The sequence below is a fragment of the Orcinus orca genome, chromosome 13 (assembly GCF_937001465.1).
Source record: "Orcinus orca chromosome 13, mOrcOrc1.1, whole genome shotgun sequence".
NCBI classification, from domain to species: Eukaryota; Metazoa; Chordata; class Mammalia; order Artiodactyla; family Delphinidae; genus Orcinus; species Orcinus orca.
The window spans coordinates 38,798,001-38,817,258 of NC_064571.1; the positions used below are offsets into that span (position 1 = coordinate 38,798,001).

The 19,258-nt window shown below is 33.7% G+C and overlaps 1 protein-coding gene across 12 annotated transcripts in view; it reads right to left on the reverse strand.

The window, feature by feature from the left end:
- The window catches only part of EHBP1 (EH domain binding protein 1), a 494,124-nt gene that overhangs the window by 39,281 nt on the left and 435,585 nt on the right, over positions 1 to 19,258 (reverse strand). For 6 of the 12 annotated variants that reach the window (XM_049696094.1, XM_049696095.1, XM_049696099.1 and 3 more), the window contains 5 exons: positions 15,201 to 15,308; positions 11,925 to 12,049; positions 9,378 to 9,516; positions 9,098 to 9,204; positions 6,294 to 6,417 (listed from right to left, as the gene is read on the reverse strand). In XM_049696094.1, the coding sequence (XP_049552051.1) occupies positions 6,294 to 6,417; positions 9,098 to 9,204; positions 9,378 to 9,516; positions 11,925 to 12,049; positions 15,201 to 15,308 (603 nt within the window). The remainder of the gene's footprint in view (positions 1 to 6,293; positions 6,418 to 9,097; positions 9,205 to 9,377; positions 9,517 to 11,924; positions 12,050 to 15,200; positions 15,309 to 19,258) is intronic. The other 6 variants (XM_049696098.1, XM_049696097.1, XM_049696096.1 and 3 more) reach the window with 1 other exon arrangement.

The window sequence follows — 19,258 nt, forward strand, 5'->3', positions numbered from 1 at the left end:
GAGTTTTTGTTATTTAATTAATCCTTACATAGCACTATAAACATGTTCATTATCTGATATCTACAGGGCCTCAAATAGTGAATAGTGCCTATTTAATAACTAACTAAATTTATATCTAACTGAACTTATAAGCCTGTGTCTAATCATTAAAAACATTTTAAAAATGAAGACCAAATGTATAATTGCAATAAAGTTCAGAATGCAAGTTTTTTGGGGGGTAGAAATGAGAAAATACAGATAAAAGAACCAGGAAGAGATACACATAGTATGAGATAGTTACAAGACCCTTAGGAAGATTTTTAATACTTGAGTTGTATTTTGAAGTTTGTACTTAACTCAGTATCTAGGAGTCACAGCATCCAAAAATCCATCTGTTTAATTCATAGAATACACAGAAGCATAGAAGGTACATTGTTATCATAACAAGATAGCTCTGTTTTTGTAATCATTTAATGTTGGTCATTATGAAGGGAAAATAAATCAGTGAGATTGGAATTATATTACTCTATACTTTGATCACACAAATGCCTTTTCTTTTTTACACCTTCTGCACATGCCCGTTTTCTTCCTCATTCACAGAGCAAATCTTTTATGATCATATAAAGTACTTCAGGAACATAGGTATAAAACCCTCTGGAAATCTAATAATTTTAAGTATTTAGACTCTAATCAAGAGACGTGACATTGAACCAGTATTCATGCCACTGAAGCACTAATTTTCTATAAGCTCTTGTACCGATAAACTGTCCCTTTTTTTTTTAAATAGCTGTGATTACATTTTCATATTGAAATAGATGTATATCACATTTTTTAAGAGTAAAACTAAGAGGCTTTAACATAGGAAATGTACATACATATCCAGTGTCACAGATTGTAAGCTGCTAATATAAAAATAATTACATTATTTTAGAAGTCAGTCACTTAAGGTTTTAGTTAGTTTTACTTTTAACATACCTCAGAAAACCATCTTCAGGTATTCATTAGTAGCTGATCCTAGATTGAAAACTACTCTCTGAAGGCTATAATGCTCAAGTTTCAGAGCCTTATAGAGATTAACAAAGAGCTAGATGTTTCTTTTGAAGAGAAGCTTGTTTTTATCTCTTTAATTATTCCAAATGAGGATGTTTTACAGCCTGATTTTCATGTATATTACATGCTGATGACCAGAGAAGAGAAATAATATTAAGAGGAACATGAGTGTGCTAGGGCTCTAATGGGCCAAATGGGTTGGTTAAGTGACTTTTTTCATAAGCTAAATGAATATTGATCTGTTTCTTCTGAGTTACTAATTATAAATCATGAAATGGTGATAAAAAGGTACAAAGAATTAGTAATAAGACCCCAGGGAAACCAGAAGTTCACCTCTAAGATGAGAGATGAAGGAGAGACCATGTTATGTGGTGTCTGGAAGCTGGGCTCCAGAGCCCTCAGACTGGGTTTGACTCCTGGTACCACCACCTGAGAACTATGTGAATTGGGCAAGCTACTTCCTTATCTAAGCCTCAGTTTCCTCACTAAAAAATGTGATCATTAACAGTCCCAGTTATTAAATGGAACCTATCTCATAGGGCCATTGTGAGAGACAAGGAAATAATGTATGTCAAGCATTTTCCATAAAGCCAGACATACAAGAAGCATGTAATAAATATTGACCATTATTGTTATCTCTAGGTAAAGATAATGGGTAATTCTGGAGATTCAAAGAGAAAGGTTTCCAGTAACAAGTCAAAAATTTTACTTTTCTTTTTTTTGTGGGCCCAATTCCCTGCTTTAAAGCAGCTTTAACGTTTACCACATTTGACTCTTCAAAGGTTGAGGTAAAGAGACGTTCTGAGGAATGTATAGGAAAGTTATTTCTTTTCATTCTTTTTTCCCTGAGTATATTTAATATTTTTAAATGGTCATTTGCTAAGTTTTTGTAGTGGTTAGTCTACAAAAAGCTATGGAATCAGTATTTGTGGCCCAGGAACTTAAGAAGGTTATCATGATCATTTTATTCAGTGTTTAAAGGTTATAAAGCCAGAAAATGCAATTTTATTGCAATTTTCCCCTCAGAATGTTTAATGTTTACACTCAAAATATAAATAAAATATTGTCACTTAAAAAAACCCACAAATCATTAGTTTTAAACACTACAGTTCTACAGTAAGAAAGTTTGATAACCATCAAATGAAAACAGATCAGGAATGGAAAAGAAACACCATTCATTATAGTAACACTATTTGCAGCACTTTAGTAAAAGGGCCCATCAACATTTCCATTATAAACTCCATTTTTGCAAGGGTAACAACATTGCTGGTACAGATTCATTAGCCCTATACTTACATACAAAACGTCAGCCTGGAACACATGCATGTTTCTAACTAATAAGCTTTAGTGTCCCCAAAGAAGTAATTGTTACAAACTTCAGGTGCTAGAAATTTAAAAATTCCTCCTCTGCAACAATTACAAAAGAAAAACAAAAACAAAACCCACAAAACATTCAGAACTGATGGAAAAAAGTTCTCTAGTATTTGCATGAGGATATTATAGATCCTAAGACAGGATGGCAGAAGATACTCACGTGCCCTCTCTCTCACACACAGTATTGTTATTTAATATTCAAACTACCACTGATTTAGGATTACTCAGTTTCAGAAGGGACCAGTCATATAAATCTCCACAGCTGAGCTGACTCTGACACAGATGCCTCTCCCCTAAATGAATGTTGGGATCTTTCCAGCCCTTCCCCTGTCATTGCCATTCTCATCCCTGGTACCTCCCCAGGGATCCACTTGCTGCAGGACCCACTGAGGCTCTCTCTTACAATCCTTTGCTACTTTCTTGCTAGAGTCTTCTCCCAACATGCCAGGAGAAATGCCCAGAAGTCTAGGCCACCATCCAGTCCCTACTATCCTCTCTCAAGATGCAAGAGCTTCAGTGTTAAAGGGATTGGTGCTTAAAATCTAGAGCTGCTCAAACCCTGGGAACCTAGGACTCAGGTCTAATGTAACTATTAGTATTATTTTAGTTACATTTTAAATTAATAGATTTTTGTGGGTTTGTCTGGCCTGTGGATGCTTATAACAGTGCTTCTTTTGGAAAATGTATTCTTCAATTCCACAAATCAACTTCTAAATAAACTTCACACCCACTTAAAATTGAGTACAATTCCTTAATACAAAATAGAGAATTACCATATGACCCAGTAATTCCAATTCTAGGTATATAACCCCCAAAGCTGAAAACAGGGATTCAAAGAGATGCTTTTAGACCATGTTCATAGTAGCCAGAAGGTGTAAACAACCCAAGTGTCCATCAATGGATGAATGACTCCACAAAATGTGGCATACACATACAATGAAATATTACTTAACCACAACAAGGAATAAAGTAGTGGTACATTACAATATGGTTGAACCTTGAGAATATTATAATAAGTGAAAGAAGCCAGATACAAAAGGATAACTATTGTTTGATTTCACTTATATGAAATATCTAGAATAAAACAATTTCAGAGAGACAGAAAGTAGATTAGCGAGTCCTAGGGGACCATGAGAGGAGAAAATGAGGAATTAATGAGTACAGAGTTTCTGTTTAGGGTGATGAAAAACTCTGGAAATAGTGGTGGTGATTGTACAATACTGTGAATGTAGTAAATGCTACTGAATTCTACATTTTAAAATGGTTACTTTTATACATGAATTTCAAATCAATACAGTTAAAAATTGTATATAGTCAGTACCTACAAGTATATAAAAATTGAAATAGCTGATAAAGTATGCTTTTGCTATAAAAAAAGACGTAGTGGGAAAAGAGAACTGTCTCAAGAGATAGAAAGCCTAAAAACTTGGGTACAAGCCCTAACTCAGCCGTTAGTAATTAGGCCATCTTATATGAGCCATTTTCCCAATCTGAGGCTCAGTTTTATCATGTAAAGAATATGATACTATCTGCTCTGCTTAATTGTAAGGCTGAGATTCAGAAAGTACACAAAAACTCTAAGATACCAGAGAAAAGGTACTAGCTTCTATAATAAATGAAAAGTTGGAAGTATGGGAACCCCAAAAAGGAAAAGGATGAATAAATATATGCTTTTCCTTCCTAACACCTTATCTTTCACTTCAGTTGTTACCCAGGCTTTAGGCAAATCTTGGGAGACCATTATTTGAGCTGGAGGAGGTTCAATACGATCCAGGGGGATACTCGGCATTTATCAAGTTGGGGAACCAAGTCTAGCAGATCCAGTCTAGACTAGATTCTGTCCTGTGTAGTATGGAATATAAAGCCCTGAAGAGATTCTAGAATCAATCTGTAGTCCGTGACTGTCTTTCAGATGATAAATGATCTCTAGTTGGGGCCACTATAAAGCTTCACTGGTAATATGTAGTATGGGGAGGAGAACTTGAGTCTATTTTGGTTAGAACCCTCAATAAATCAGGCCCCAAGTGTGAAAGAAGGAAAGGAAACAGAATTTCTAGCTTTTTCTCTTGTGACACAAGGCTCTTTTATAGTAACATCTAATTTATCCAACACAGAGAGGAAAGGTGCTCTACTTGAAAGAATTTAAAAAAAAAAAAAGTCTCCTTAAAATATATAAAGGAAATAATTTAAAAATGTATTACAGAAATTTCACTACCTAGTATTTACATTTTTAATATAGTTAACATAATATTTTCAAAACCCTTCAGAGACCAAAGGAAAAATGCAAGTGTGAAGCCATGTGTTGGTTTATGGCATATCCACACAAAAGTCTATGTATATGAATGAGCATACATGTAACTTGTTAGGGCAATGACAAACATGTTCTAGGTAATCTGGCATAGCAGGTATCATAGGGTATGGTATAATAGGGTTCTGGTGACTTGCATGCTAGCTGAAGGTCAGCCACTTACTGATCTGTGTGGCACTGAGCTTTTCCTGTGCCTCTGTCTCCTCTGTATAATGAGAAGTTTAGGTAATAGTTTTCAAAAAATAAAAAAAAACCTTTTTTTGTTTCGTTTTAAATTTTAACCAGTAGAACCTTTTCTTTAAATGAGCTCATCCAAGAAGCCCGCTATTTCATATAAATAAACTCAGAGCTACTCTGTTTGAAGTAAGGTAAGAAACCCAGACGTCTATCTGCTTGCTCCCTTATTGTCCTACCAGCCCCAAGGTGTCTGTGAAGAAGCCCTAAAGTCTCCACAGAACACAGCTTGAAACCAATCCGGCCAGATAAAGCCAAAGGTCTCTTCACATTCTAGTATGTTCTGATTTCACTAAGGTAGGCAATTTTCAAATGTCCCATATAAATGCTTATTTCTGGAGGAGTTCTTTAATTATAAATACATCTTTGGCAAATAGAGAAGAAAAAGTTCAAGAAAGCTTTCCAATCCTAATCTACTACTAATTTACTAATCTACTTTACTAATCTACTTTAACACTGCCATAAAATTAAAGCAATTAATTAGATTAAAGGAATAGATTTTCCACTTACATTTTGACATTTTTTTACTTAATATAGTGTACTTTTAATTTGGCATGAATGATTTGAATTTATTTCCCATTTTTACCCCTTTTGTAGGAGCAGGATTTTAAAGAAACATATATGTATAGACATATATTTTAAAGAAATATATTTCTTTAAAATATACACACATACAGTTTTGTTTTTTTTTTTTTTTCCAATAGCTTACTGTACACTTAGATCTATTCAATCACTATTGGCAGTCAGCATTAAATGCCAATCTACCCTCTGGTTAGGAGCTAACTTGCTGCTCTAAACCATTTTTACAAACCTTCCTATATACCTTAATCCTTTCAAATGCAACTGTGACACAAAGTATTACAGACTTTTAAAAACCAGTTCTCTTGAAAAAAACTTGTGGAGCATCAGTAACCAGATAGTATTCTCAAATTTCAGTGATCTAGTCCGTGGAGATGTCCCCTATGCATAGTGCTCTGTTTCATGCAGTACATGGCTTTAGCTGGCCAAATCTTTTTTTTTTCCCAATGAATCAGTAGAACAGTGAAGATCTTACTTTTTTTTTAAGCAGTGGCATATCAATGAGGCACAGATGTGTATTCCAACCCTGCATGGATGAGCACACTGTTCAATAGTGCTGGCTCACACGGTATCAGGGCGAGTTATCACTTCCCATGAAGGCACTCTTATCACCAGGGCCCAGAGAGGTGGCTGCAAATCGCAGCCTTTTTATTTTCAAGGCAGTTCTGCTGAACATTCAGGCTTCAAAGATTCACACTTCCAAAACTCTATAAGAGTTTGTGAACGCTCAATTTGCCAAAACTGTTTACAGTGTAATTGGGCACCGTACCTGTGTCCATGAGATAGCGAAGGCGCTTCTCCACCAGCGCGGCACGGGTGTCAATTTGCTTTTGCTCATTCTCTAGTGCTGCCAATTCTCCTACAACATACTGACTGGTGTCTTTGAACCCTTTCTGTTAACGAGAACAAACAGGAAAGAAAAAAAAATCACTTGTAAGTTGCATTTTTCCTTTCTACAAACACTTAGTAAAGCACTTACCTAGAGAACCAAATACGCCCTTAGTATCACTCTTAGTAACTAAAAGCAACGCCCTGTGATTCAAAAAATTTTCATATGTATTACATATATTGCAAAACTTTTGTAAATAGAGAAAATCTTGGCTGTTTAGTATTATATTTATAATTTAACACCCAGATTTGCCAGATTTAAAAAGTTAACACTAAGTAAGAAAAAAATTCTCCTTAGAGTTGAGTCAGAGTGATTAAGCATGGACAAGGATAGAAGATAATTTTCCCTTGGTGACTGTCAAAACAAACACCAATGACATCTTTAATTCAAAAGTGTAATATATAAAAATGGAATTTAACTAAGGAATTGCTTCTTAAAGAATCTATCCTGAAAAAAATCAGATTTGTTCTTACAAAAATATAAAATTAAAAAGATACATTTCTTCTTTTCATAGTAACTATACTATTTAAAGTATTTTTAAAAAATGATAAAAGAGAAGTTTCTAATATCTCCAGTTTCCCCTCCAGCTGGCTTCTGTACTTTAACATGTCATTCTGTTGATGTATTACTAATTATTGTAGCTGCGAATTCTAACTTGACAGGTGGTTTCAAACCTTGCTACACTGGATCTAATGCCACCAGTACACTGATTTGGTTAATCTTCCATTTAACCAAATTTGGATTTCAACTGAAATTTTACTTTTTACAACCAAGCATGTTAAAAAAAATTATCCTTAGAAGTTTTATTTGAAGTAGCAGTTCTATTATAAAGTACCAATATAGGTTTACTTTTTATTTTCCTATTACAAATTGAAATCGTTAGGGGGCAGGGTTATTCATGGTATAGTACCAAACTGATTAATTATAGCTTCCTTTGGAATGCTTGTTTGTCTTGTGGCATTTCTAGGGGTTAGTTTCCTAAGTAGCTGAGAAATACTAAAGAACTGCTTAAGTGATTACTCTCACCACTACCACTACTAATATCAGCACTTACAATATTTATTCAGAGAAATAAATGTGAACAACGTTCTTGTGTCAAATCCCTTCCCTACCTAGAAGCATATTAATCTCTAAGAAGCCATGAGGAATTATCTTTCGTTACTCCTTAAACAAGAAACAAAATCAAGAATTACGTTATTTACGAGGATATTTTGGAATTCTCATAATGAACAAACCTGTCTAACCATAGGTATAACTTATTTATCTTTGGAACCAGTAAACTGTACTCACACATGAACTCAATTTAAACCAGCTTATTGTTAAACTGACTATGGTAGTTGACAAACTTAAGCTGAAATATTTTAAAAAATCATGAAACTGATAATGTCTCAGGATAGACTGATAAAATAAGTTACTGTATTTTTAAAAGATTCATACAAAGAGGATATTCTTCCATCTCACTATGAAATAGAAAAACTATAACAACAGAATAAATGCTAATGGTAGGTTTAAAATCTGGAATCTGGTGAATGCTTTTTGCATCTACCTGTCAGACAGCAGAGCATTTTCAAAAAGGACTATTCTCATTTCCATCCAGAGGGACAAAACAAACATAGTAAAAGTAACAAAGATATAAGAAAACAGAAGTGATAAGCAACACGTAAACTTCATTGCTTGTACTGATTGGTTCAGTTAAAAATAGTAACAAAGTTTATACTCAGATTTCTTTAGTGTGAGTATATAGTATACTCAAATATTCTGTATCTTATAAATTATACCAAATATTTCATCAGGATATACCACTTAGCTCTTCTATGTATTAAGACGTGCCAGGTTTTAGTAAAACAACTTTAAAACGAGAACTTAAAAATGAGAAGTTTTTACAGCTCTAAAATGTAGTTTGTAACTCTGACTACATTTGCAAGGATTCTAAAATCCATAACAGACAATTTTAAGAGTAAAAACAAAGAAAATATTTACACAAACTGGAGATAATAATAATAAAAAAAAGTAGCACCATTAAAGAGAGCAATACTTCCAGACAAAAATTCAAGTTAAAACTTGTTCTTCCTGCTTCTGTCCCGCAGCTGTCCATCAAAAGCAGCTTTCTCCCTGCGGTCTATCAAATATTTCCCTCACAAATCAATTTTACACATGATCAGCCCATACCCCTACTGAGCTGAACCTCCCCGTTAATTAAGTGAAGAAATTACCATATATATTATATTAATGCAAACATCATTCAGCTAGTAATTCACGGCTGATCTGGATAATGGAAAGGTTGAACACCCATTAACCCAAGCCAACAAAATGGGTTGGCTGAGAAATTCTAGCAGGTCTCATGTGACTTTTCCCTCTAACTGCAGCTCTGCGGTATCTGCTATTGTAATAATTAAAATCCTCCCAGTAGATCAATACTGGAATCTCTTTATGGGAAGTGCCCTGATGGAAATGTCTCAAGGAAGCTGGGGCTGTGGAACTCTGAAAAATTCATTTTTTTTATCTGACAATTATCACCACACTGCAGACTAATTCAACAGTGCACCCCTCTCACTCTGCTTTGAATGCACTGGAGATTGACATCTTAAAAAACCTAACATCTCATTTTAACAAATAAAGGCACTATTTCCACATACAGTTTGGAATTATCAGCAATCATGAAACCACACAAAAAATTAATATACATTAAGCACTTCATCTTCTGATGGCTTCCTCTGAGTTTCAGTTATTGCTGCCTTCTCCTCATTTCCTTTCTTTGTATCTTCCTGTATTGATCTCTGCCTTTTCATCTCTTAAAAAAAGGGAAAGACATGTAAAATTATTATAAAGCTTGATATTTGTGTATTGAAATGTGGATTTACATTATCAGCTTCTATATATATATATATATATATATATATATATACACATATATAAATATTGTTAAATCATAAGATGGGAAAACATGTAAAAAAGTGTTCCTACCTGGTCTATTCTCAACATATTGACTGAAAGACTGAAGTTGAGTTTTTCTTACTGTAGAATCCTTGCTAAACACAACAGGATTTCTAAATCGTTCTGTTGCTTTTTGTAATCGCTCAGTCCGGAGATCTTCTGTGCCATTCTAAAAGTGAAACAAATGTGGTAAGAGAGTCCTGATCTTATAAATGTGAAATTACACATTAGTAAAACAAGTTTTACTGATTTAAGATAATGCCAACTTAGAAACGTTTTGAAAGAAAAAAGGACTATAAAGAGATGTTCTAAATAGCTCAACGGCAAGGTCTGTTGCCTGTAACTGAAACCTTTGGGAGACATGGTTTAAATGGAGGATCATTCTTGATAACTGTGATTCATTAGATACTGCGAACTCCCATGTCTTCTTCTGATATGTATCATTTAAAAGCCACATTGCCTCTGTCTACCACCGCCCCACCACCCCAGCCCCACTATTCTGCCCCATCTGTTTGTACAGTCCCACAGACTTGTATGACAAGAAGAACTAGTTTCTAATTTTATGCCCATTGAGATAAACCACTAATGCTGGATGAAGGCTAAAAGGTAGGATTATAACACTACCCCACTGAACTGCATTTCATCAGCTATAACTTTCCAAAGCCAGATTTGTAAGTAAGCCCTTTACAGCTAAGGAAACTACAATTATCTTTTCCAGAGCTTCCTATGTTAATACTGGTAACAAATTCAAATGGTTCTATCAACAAGAAATATCCCAGAAGACTGAACCACTGCAGTGTGTGGAAGCCGCAGATACCGTGGTGCTGTGTACCAAACAAATATTTCATTTTATACCTAATCTTTATTATTTTTATTAAGTGTTTTGAAAGTAAATAGGGAAAGGCTAAGATGCATGACTAATAGCTAAGCCTGCTGAATGCTGAAACTGGTTATCAAAAGCTACCAAGACTTTGCCCTTCCTCTGCATTGAGACAATCAGTAATGAGGGAGTCCTCCAATGGCCTATTCTCTAGCCTCAAGGAGGCCTGGGATACAGAATCCTCAAGGGAAGGTAACAGTTTATCCTTTTCCACAAACACAGAATGCCTCATTTATAAACGTGTAAACTGCATTTTATTAAAAAAATAAAACCCTAAATCAATGCTGAAAGCTTCAAGAGAACAGATGGACTCTATATGTTCTTTATAAGCACCATTTAAAAAATCTGAACTAAAAAGATCCATACAAAGACAAGCTGTTTAAAGCACACATTTTGTTGGAATAAGTTTGAAAATAACTACATTTAAGAGCTTTTTGGAAAGCAAAAACAACTGCATCTATTTAGATAATTAAACCTTGAGAACGAAAATACCTCTGTCTTATTTTTTTAAGTTATATATTTATTATTAGTATCATGCTATTAATATGCTAGCTATGTAGCTAGGATAGAAACAATTATGGCTTTTATTTATTTGTTTGTTTGTTTAAGAAAAGTGTGTATTCTACCGTTATCATAATAACTGCCCAATAGTCTAAAACTCAAGTCTTTACCAAAATAAACAAACACGGCTAAATTTTTTGAGCGCTGGCAACATGCTAAAATATCAGTGCGATTAGCCAGCAAATCCCATCTTAAGAAACCTTTTTATGACTAGGGACTTCTGCCACTTTACAAATGTATTCCTCTAAACCCACTAATTCAGTTAGCCTTTTCAATCCATTGTATTATTCTTAGTCCAGCTTCATTCTGCATTAAATCCAGTGCAGAAAGCTAAATTGAACGCAAAAAATCAGACCTGATCCAGGCTTCCTTTTGTTCAAAGACAGTGACCAAAAGTCCTCTGGTGCTGCCACACACTTTCATCACCAATTTATAGAAACCGACAGTATAAGGGAAAAGCAATGAAAGTCATTGTTTTGGGACTTCAAAGCATCTCTGTGTCAGGGGAAGGAAATCCTTTCAGTCAGCAGGGCAGTCCCCATAGTCCGCAGGTGGGTGAAAAAGTTATACAAGACTAGAAATGCCCTAAAGCTAGAGAAATATTAATGATACAGTGCAAGGAAAAGGGGGGATGGCTTGAGTGGGGATAATATAAATACTACAAATCATCATCATTATCATCATCATCTTATAATGTTGCATTTTGGCTAAAATCTTACACAAGGTAAGATTTATATTGGCACAAAGCACATGCAAGTATCTAAAAAATTTATATTCAATCACATACCATCTTCAGGAATTAATTTATCTTAACAGGTCAAAGGCTGAAGATGATAGAATATGCTAGAATTCTCTTAGCAATATTCTCGTTAGCAAAATACAAATGCATACAGAAGTCAAGAATAGTTTTTACTTTTACTGACATATCAACTTAAAGTAGTAGTTTATCTGAAAAACAGTACCTGAATACTGATTACCATACTGGTATTTAATTTATTGGCTATTTAATAAAAATTTGTATATCTTAATCTTAATGTGAAGAATTTGGTAAGAAACTGACTTTAGGATTATGAAGTGCCAGTGGAAATTAGAATACACAGATACTAAGTCAAATATTTTAAACAAGTAAGATTTACCTTAATGTCTTGCTCTGAACTTTCAGTTATAGCTTTGTGAGCAGCGCTGGAAGGTGAATTTGCCACGTGTGGCTGAGTGTCTAGGAGTTTCTTCAGCTTCAAGTCCACCAACTTAGTGTTTTGTTCTGTTAAATATGCAAATACTATGAATAACTGTATGAGATGCATTTAGATGTGTAGGCTATCAATTTAAAGGACTTCATAAAAATATTACTGTATTAAAAAAAGAGAACTCTTTATATATATATGTATGTATGTATACATAAACTATACTGCATACCATATAACTATAATATAACTAAGTAGTCTTTAGGGATATTGACTATATTCCCTTTTTAAAAATTGAGACATAATTGATATGTAACCTTGTGTAAGTTGAAGATGTACAATGTGTTGATTTGATACATTTATATATTGCAATATGATTACCACCATAGCATTAGTTAACACTTCTATCATGTCACAAAATTATCATTTCTTTTTTGTGGTGGGAATAAATAAAATCTAGTCTCTTAGCATATATTCCGGGGTGTGTGTGTATGTGTGTGTGTGTGTGTGTGTGTGTGTGTGTATGATATACATGCATGTATATGTACTTTTCCCCAAAATCAGTTCCCTTAAAGAATATAGTCAACATGCCTAAAGACTATTTAGTTATTCTATAGTTAATAGCAGCTATGCTTATCTGAAAACTTAAGCCCATATTTGATGTACATATTTATATTAGCAACTGTATAGGTTGTACATAATAAAACAAGGTATTACAAAGTAGGTATTTAAAAGAGGTAACACATTTGATTAAAAATTATATTACTTTATTGTTTTAATTCTTCTAGTATATTAAATTTAGACATATAATGCCATATTAAGTTCTTAAGATGATCTTAGACAGTCATGTACACACTGTTAGAATCCAGTGTTCCAATGTTTATGGGTATACATATATACCCAGCATTGAAACAGGGTATATGTTTACAAATACCTTCTAATTAGAGGGCAGAAGTACAATAAAGATTATCACATTTTGGAATGTGTGAAATATGGATAGAAATTTAAAATAAATACAAAATAGCTATAACTTTAAAAATAAACAATTTCAAATTATTTTTAGCAAGTAAATTAATCTTTATTTAATAAAATAGCTCAGAAGAGAATGGAAACAAATAATTCTATTTAAACATTCACTCAAAGCAACTCTTTAATAAAATGATTATAAAAGACATGCCAACCATTTGATGAATGATATTTTTCATAAAGATTAATAAGTTTTCTAATTATAAGACTCTTAATAAATGCTATTATCATTACTTTCATGCAAATTGGTCAGTTTATATTGCCAGGCTTCTCTTTTAAACAATATCTGATGAACTATGGTCAAATCAAGATAAAGATTAAACAACTTATTATTAAAAAATTATGACTTTTATATACATATTAAAAAAAGAATTTTGAGGAAAATAAAGCCAGGATAAAAAACCATAATGTATGCTACATGCTTCCAGATTCCAGTTTGCATTCCTATTTCTTACTGCCATGAAATAAACCATAGTCTGAATTGGAAAGTCTGTCCTATGCACTCGCCAACACTTATTGGCATGCTGGAGAGTTGTAAACAATATATTACTTAACTCCAAAAACAGGAGGACTGAGATGTGTTTTCTTTTTAGGTATACAAAAAGTAGGAAGAGTGTTTTTAAGAAGGACAAGAATCAAGCCTAATGTTAGGCCTAATATTAACCAACCTTTAAATACATTAAAATACCCCACAAAGTTGCTATAACTAAAACTAGAAAATTCTCTTTACCTTACCCAAGAAAGGGCTAATTTCTCCTGCCTTCTTAATCTACTGTTAAATCAGGAAATATGTACCACTTATTGTCACTGATTTTATACTTCCATGAATCAAATGTTAAGGCTTTAATTCTGTACTTCTGGATGCCCTCCGTGGTAAAGAGATGATACTGGTTTCTACTAAAGACTTTGATGGTGGTTGTGGTGAGAGGGTGGGTAAGCAACAACAAAAATTTTTTTCAAAAAGAAAAATCAAACTTATCCAAGTTCTAAAGTATTTTAAATAGAAATAAGTAAAACGCAGTTTTAATTTGGGGTTAATTTTTTTTTAAGTTTCCTTAACTATCAGCATTCTCCTGGACTTGTACAATTATAAATATACTGACCTGTATCTAGTAAAAGTATTATTTAATACTAGACCATGAAGGAGCTACTGACAAAAGACACAGATTTTTTTGGGTGCTGTCTATAGTTAGGAAGACCATGTTTGATTGTTTCTTGGAGAAGTAACAGCATGATTTCAAATAGCGAAGAAACAAAGCAAGTTAGCATTGCAAGGACATGCCAGGGCTGGGAAGAATACCTGCTCTCCTCCCTGTAGCTTTTTACAGGAAAAGATAAATATTAGGGATTTCACTTTCTTACCTTTAAGTTTAAAAAGATTGCCAAAGACTTTTTATTGCTAAAAGAATTCAATTCAATAAGTATTTATGGAACCTCTCACATATACAAAGCTACCTGCTGCTGACTTATAAAGGTAGTGTATATGGAACACTCATCTACTTAACCATCAGCAAGTATCTTTATATTTTATACAATAACTCAGAAGTTCAATTGCAAATGTGATTATCGGTATAATATTTATTGATATACAATATGAGATGAATTTAATAGTAATCTATATAAGCAGTTTTCAAAGAGTTTTATTGTGATTAGTTATTAAGTATGTATAAAATAATTTATTAGTAGTAATATTTAAATATGTACGGTAAGCACAAAATTTATAAAATAATATTACCACTAAGACTATCAATTCCAAACCAAATCAGAAAATCTGATCCATGGTTTAGATTTACATTTGAAGCATTCCATAGGTACTACATCTATACCTTACAACATTACAACAAAATATTTAGGCTGAGAAGGGAACCAATCATAAAATGTCTACAAATTGTCCCATATAACATAAAATATAAAAGTGAATCTTAGTAATAAGAGAAAAACTAAAATTTGCTATTTCAATTTTATTGCTAATTTTAACATTAAGCCTAAAACAAAATAATAACATAAAATTGATGGAAAGTGGATTTAGCTAAATGATTTGTGAGGGCGTAAGATGTAATAAAACTACTAAAAGAACTTATTATCATTATTAATGAGATAATAATAAAAACATAACAGTTTTAATAGTTAATAAACAGTTACAATAAAAATATAAGAGTTTGCCATGCAGCAGGACACAAAGTATTTATAATCTGAAATTACCGGGAGTATCAAGGTCATTTTCTAAGTTAGTAAGTTCATCTCCACCTCCTACAACAAAGCCTTCGGAAATCTCCTCATTAGTATCTATCTCAACTTTATCATTTTCATCTGTAGGAAAATGTAGCAATAATGTTAGTATATTATTTCTATTTTATATCATTTGTTAGAAACACTAAGGAAAAACATTAGTATTGTAATGACAGTTCAAATTCAGGTCTGACACAGATGAGCAAGTTAAGAAATCAGTTTTAAGCTACTTTTTCACTACTGGATTAACATTTATATTTTACATTCATATGTCAAAGATGAATTGTCACACCAAAGCAGATGCAAAAATTTTGACAATTTGTCACATGCTGTCTCTGAATCACTGAGGTCCTTGAATCCCTATGTTTAAAAATGTAATCTACTGGTAATCTCTAGTAACAGTATACAAAAATAAAGTTGGGGGACTTCCCTGGTGGCACAGTGGCTAAGAATCCGCCTACCAATGCAGAGGACACGGGTTCAAGCTCTGGTCCGGGAAGATCCCACATGCCATGGAGCAACTAAGCCCGTGCGCCACAACTACTGAGCCTGCACTCTAGAGCCCATAAGCCACAACACTACTGAGCCTGCGTGCCACAACACTACTGAGCCTGCGTGCCACAACTACTGAAGCCCGCACGCCTAGAGCCCATGCTCAGCAACAAGAGAAGCCACCACGATGAGAAGCCCGCGCACCGCAACAAAGAGTAGCCCCCGCTCGCTGCAACTGGAGAAAGCACGCACACAGCAATGAAGACCCAACACAGCCAAAAACAAACAAACAAACAAATAAAAATATTAAAAAAAAAAAGTTGGTTTGGTAACAAAGTCATCAAATAACATTTCTAAAGTTCACATTTTTATCATTTATTAGATATAAATGTATAAAGAAACAACTCATTCTTTATAAACTTGTAGCTATATTTAAATCATTTGCATGAAGACTTGAATGCTTTTGTGCTATTAGTGAAATATTATCAAAAGCATTATGGATGAATTAAGAGACAAGATTGAGACGAGAATAGACAGTACCTTTATGCAAAAGAAAGTTCAGAAACAATTAAGACAGTACATCTTGGAAGACATAAAGCTGGTAGAAAGACCTGTTATTCAAAATTAAATACATGGGAATAAGGTAATCACACTATTTTTTTATACACTTAGTAAAACGTCTTAGGTCATAATTAATTAATGGTATCATTTTAAAAAAGATTTCTATTACATATTTTTCCGTTTTAAACCCTAGTGATAAAATTGGTTAAGTAATTTTGAATATTATACATTTAAAAAGTCATAGCAATAACTTGACTTGTATATTAGAAGTTAAGCTTTAAATTCTGCTATTGACAGGCAATGTACCTTTTGGAGAAATATCTGTCTAGCCCTGGGAGTTGAAGAATATCCCTACTATTCAACAGTTTATTTTTCATAGGGCAACTTTTATTAATAATGAGGTTATTACAATTGAGGTTATTACAATTGAGAAATACTAAATTCTATAGCTTTGGCTTAAACCTTCAATATTTGTCCTTTTCCCTGTAGAGCTTTGTGTTTGATTTTAGGCTTCCCAAGTAAATATTTACTATGAGCATTAATATTAATAATAGTTTACATTTATTGAAGACTTCCTATGTACTATGTAAGCCGTTTAGAACAATACAACACAGAGAAAAAGAATGAGAAATGCCCCCAGGGGAAAAGCACTGCTAAATGCTTTCAAATCGCTAAGGTATTATACTTGGCTATATTATTTAAGTACAATCAGTTGACAGAGCTTTTCTAATCAACTGTGCTTAGTACAACTACTTGACTAATTTCATAAAAGTCAGCACCTTCATCTTCATTATCCTCAAAAATTCTTCTCTAAATAATTTTGTAGTAAAGGGAAATGAATTAACAGATATTTCCTGAGTGCCAAGTAAGTGTTCAGAACACTTCCTCTTATCAGAGATAGTTTACTACCAATAGTTCTTAGAGTACAGTACTTTGTTGCTGCAACCAGCCTTTATTGGTTACTACTGACCAGAATTAATATAGAGTGAAAACAAAAAGTTAAACATTCATTCATTTATTTATTCAAGAAACTTCTACTATATGCCAGATCTGCAATTTACAAAACACTGCTAGATGTTGAAGAGATACCAAGTTGTATAAGACATTTATTCCACCTTAAAGTTATACATTCAAATGACTAAAATACCATGTAGGACAGTTAAGTGTTATGGGGTAAAAATAAGGTATAGAGCAAATTCAGGGAGGAAAGATTATTCTTTGCCAGTAGCACCAGGAATTATTTTTTGGAAGCAGTAACCTTTAAATTGGGTCTTCAGAAATGTACAGGATTTCAAAAAGTACAATTGAGGGAAGGGCACTACAGGCATGAGAGCAGGAAAGGGTAGGTTATGTTCAAAGAATGGTATAGCTCTATTTTGCTCAAGCATACTTAAAGGGAAATAACGGGAGGTAAGACTTGAAAGGTAAAACTGCAGAGAGCATTGAAGGGTAGGATAGGAAGTTTAGATTTTACTTGGTAGGAACGGAGAGACATTTGTGTTCAAACATGATCAGCAATGTGCTGTTTAACAGACAGCAGTCTATATAAGCAGTTTCTTACCACAGTGTTTCATGGTAATCAGTTGTGAAATATGTATAAAATAATTACTAGTAATATAAGCGCTGAAGCTTATGGTTTTTTTTTTATATAAATTAGAGTAGCTCCAGTATTAGTCCTAAAATACCACTCTTGCTTACATTCTGATATGCCTTCATATGTGAAAGAAAAAATGGTCCAGGGATTGCACATGGGAGTGCAATCCCTGGAGCCACGTGACAGCATCCTTCATGCGAGATTGCTGAGTAAGATGTTGGACTCTAGCACACAAAGGCTGGAGGCAGGAAATCCAAGTTGGAGACTGTTATAACCTCCAGGTAAGTAGTATGGAGAGCTTTAACCTATCATAAAAGAACTGGAAGTGGGTATGACTTGAAAACAAACTGGATATTGGGTTGTTGGGGGAGGGATACTGAGGAGAGGAAGAGTGAGGCAGATGACTCTCCAGACAGTGACTAGAAGGACAGCACTGCTATGAAAAGAAGCTAAGTCTGGAACTGTGGTTGGATCTTGGTACTTCAGGTCCTGGGGTTATGCAGTGGGATATTCATTACCCCTTTACACAGTGCCAGGCTCCTGTGTGATGCTAAACAGGTGCCATTCATTTTATTTCCCGGCTAAATGAAATCTCTATCTATACTACCACTCACCAGTAATGCTGAGTGGGTTAACTCAATGTTTATATATGTATTGTTAATCTTAGATAAAAGGATTACTATTTGGGAAGGGGAAAAGTAAAAATTGATCTCCCATACAGCTCAGGTTTTCTTAAGAATAGGTTTCCACTTTCTTTCCATTCACTGACTTCAGGTTTACAATGAACAGGAATTCTTTTCGATAGTTAAAATGTTACACATTTCTTAATACCTGTCAAAATACTCTAAATGCATTTTAGCAGAATTAAAGTGCATGTTTGTCTTTGTGTGTGTGTTTAAAATATTATACGTTATTTATACGATATATATAAGATTATATATATCTTTATAGCTAACCACTGAAAATCCAGTAGGTAAGCGTGGCAGAAAGTAAACTAGAGATCCAATACACAATGGAAGGTGGTTTGCAAGTATGGAATGTATAATGTGTGTAGGAAAAGGTAAAAAGAGATTGTATATACACTGGAATGAGACAATGCATTCCAGCTGACACTGCATAGCACTATAAGCAAAATGGGGATCCCAATGGTATGATTAATAGCACAGCAATAAGGCCAGTCTTACAACACTTATCATTTATAAATAAATTGAATGAAAAATCAGAATATCTGGTGACACTAAAAAAAAGAATATCTGCACTTTTAAAAAAAGAAATTGAGGCTACCATTAAAAACATATTCACAGGGACTTCCCTGATGGTGCAATGGTTAAGAATCCGGCTGCCAATGCAGAGGACATGGGTTCAAGCCGTGGTCTGGGAAGAT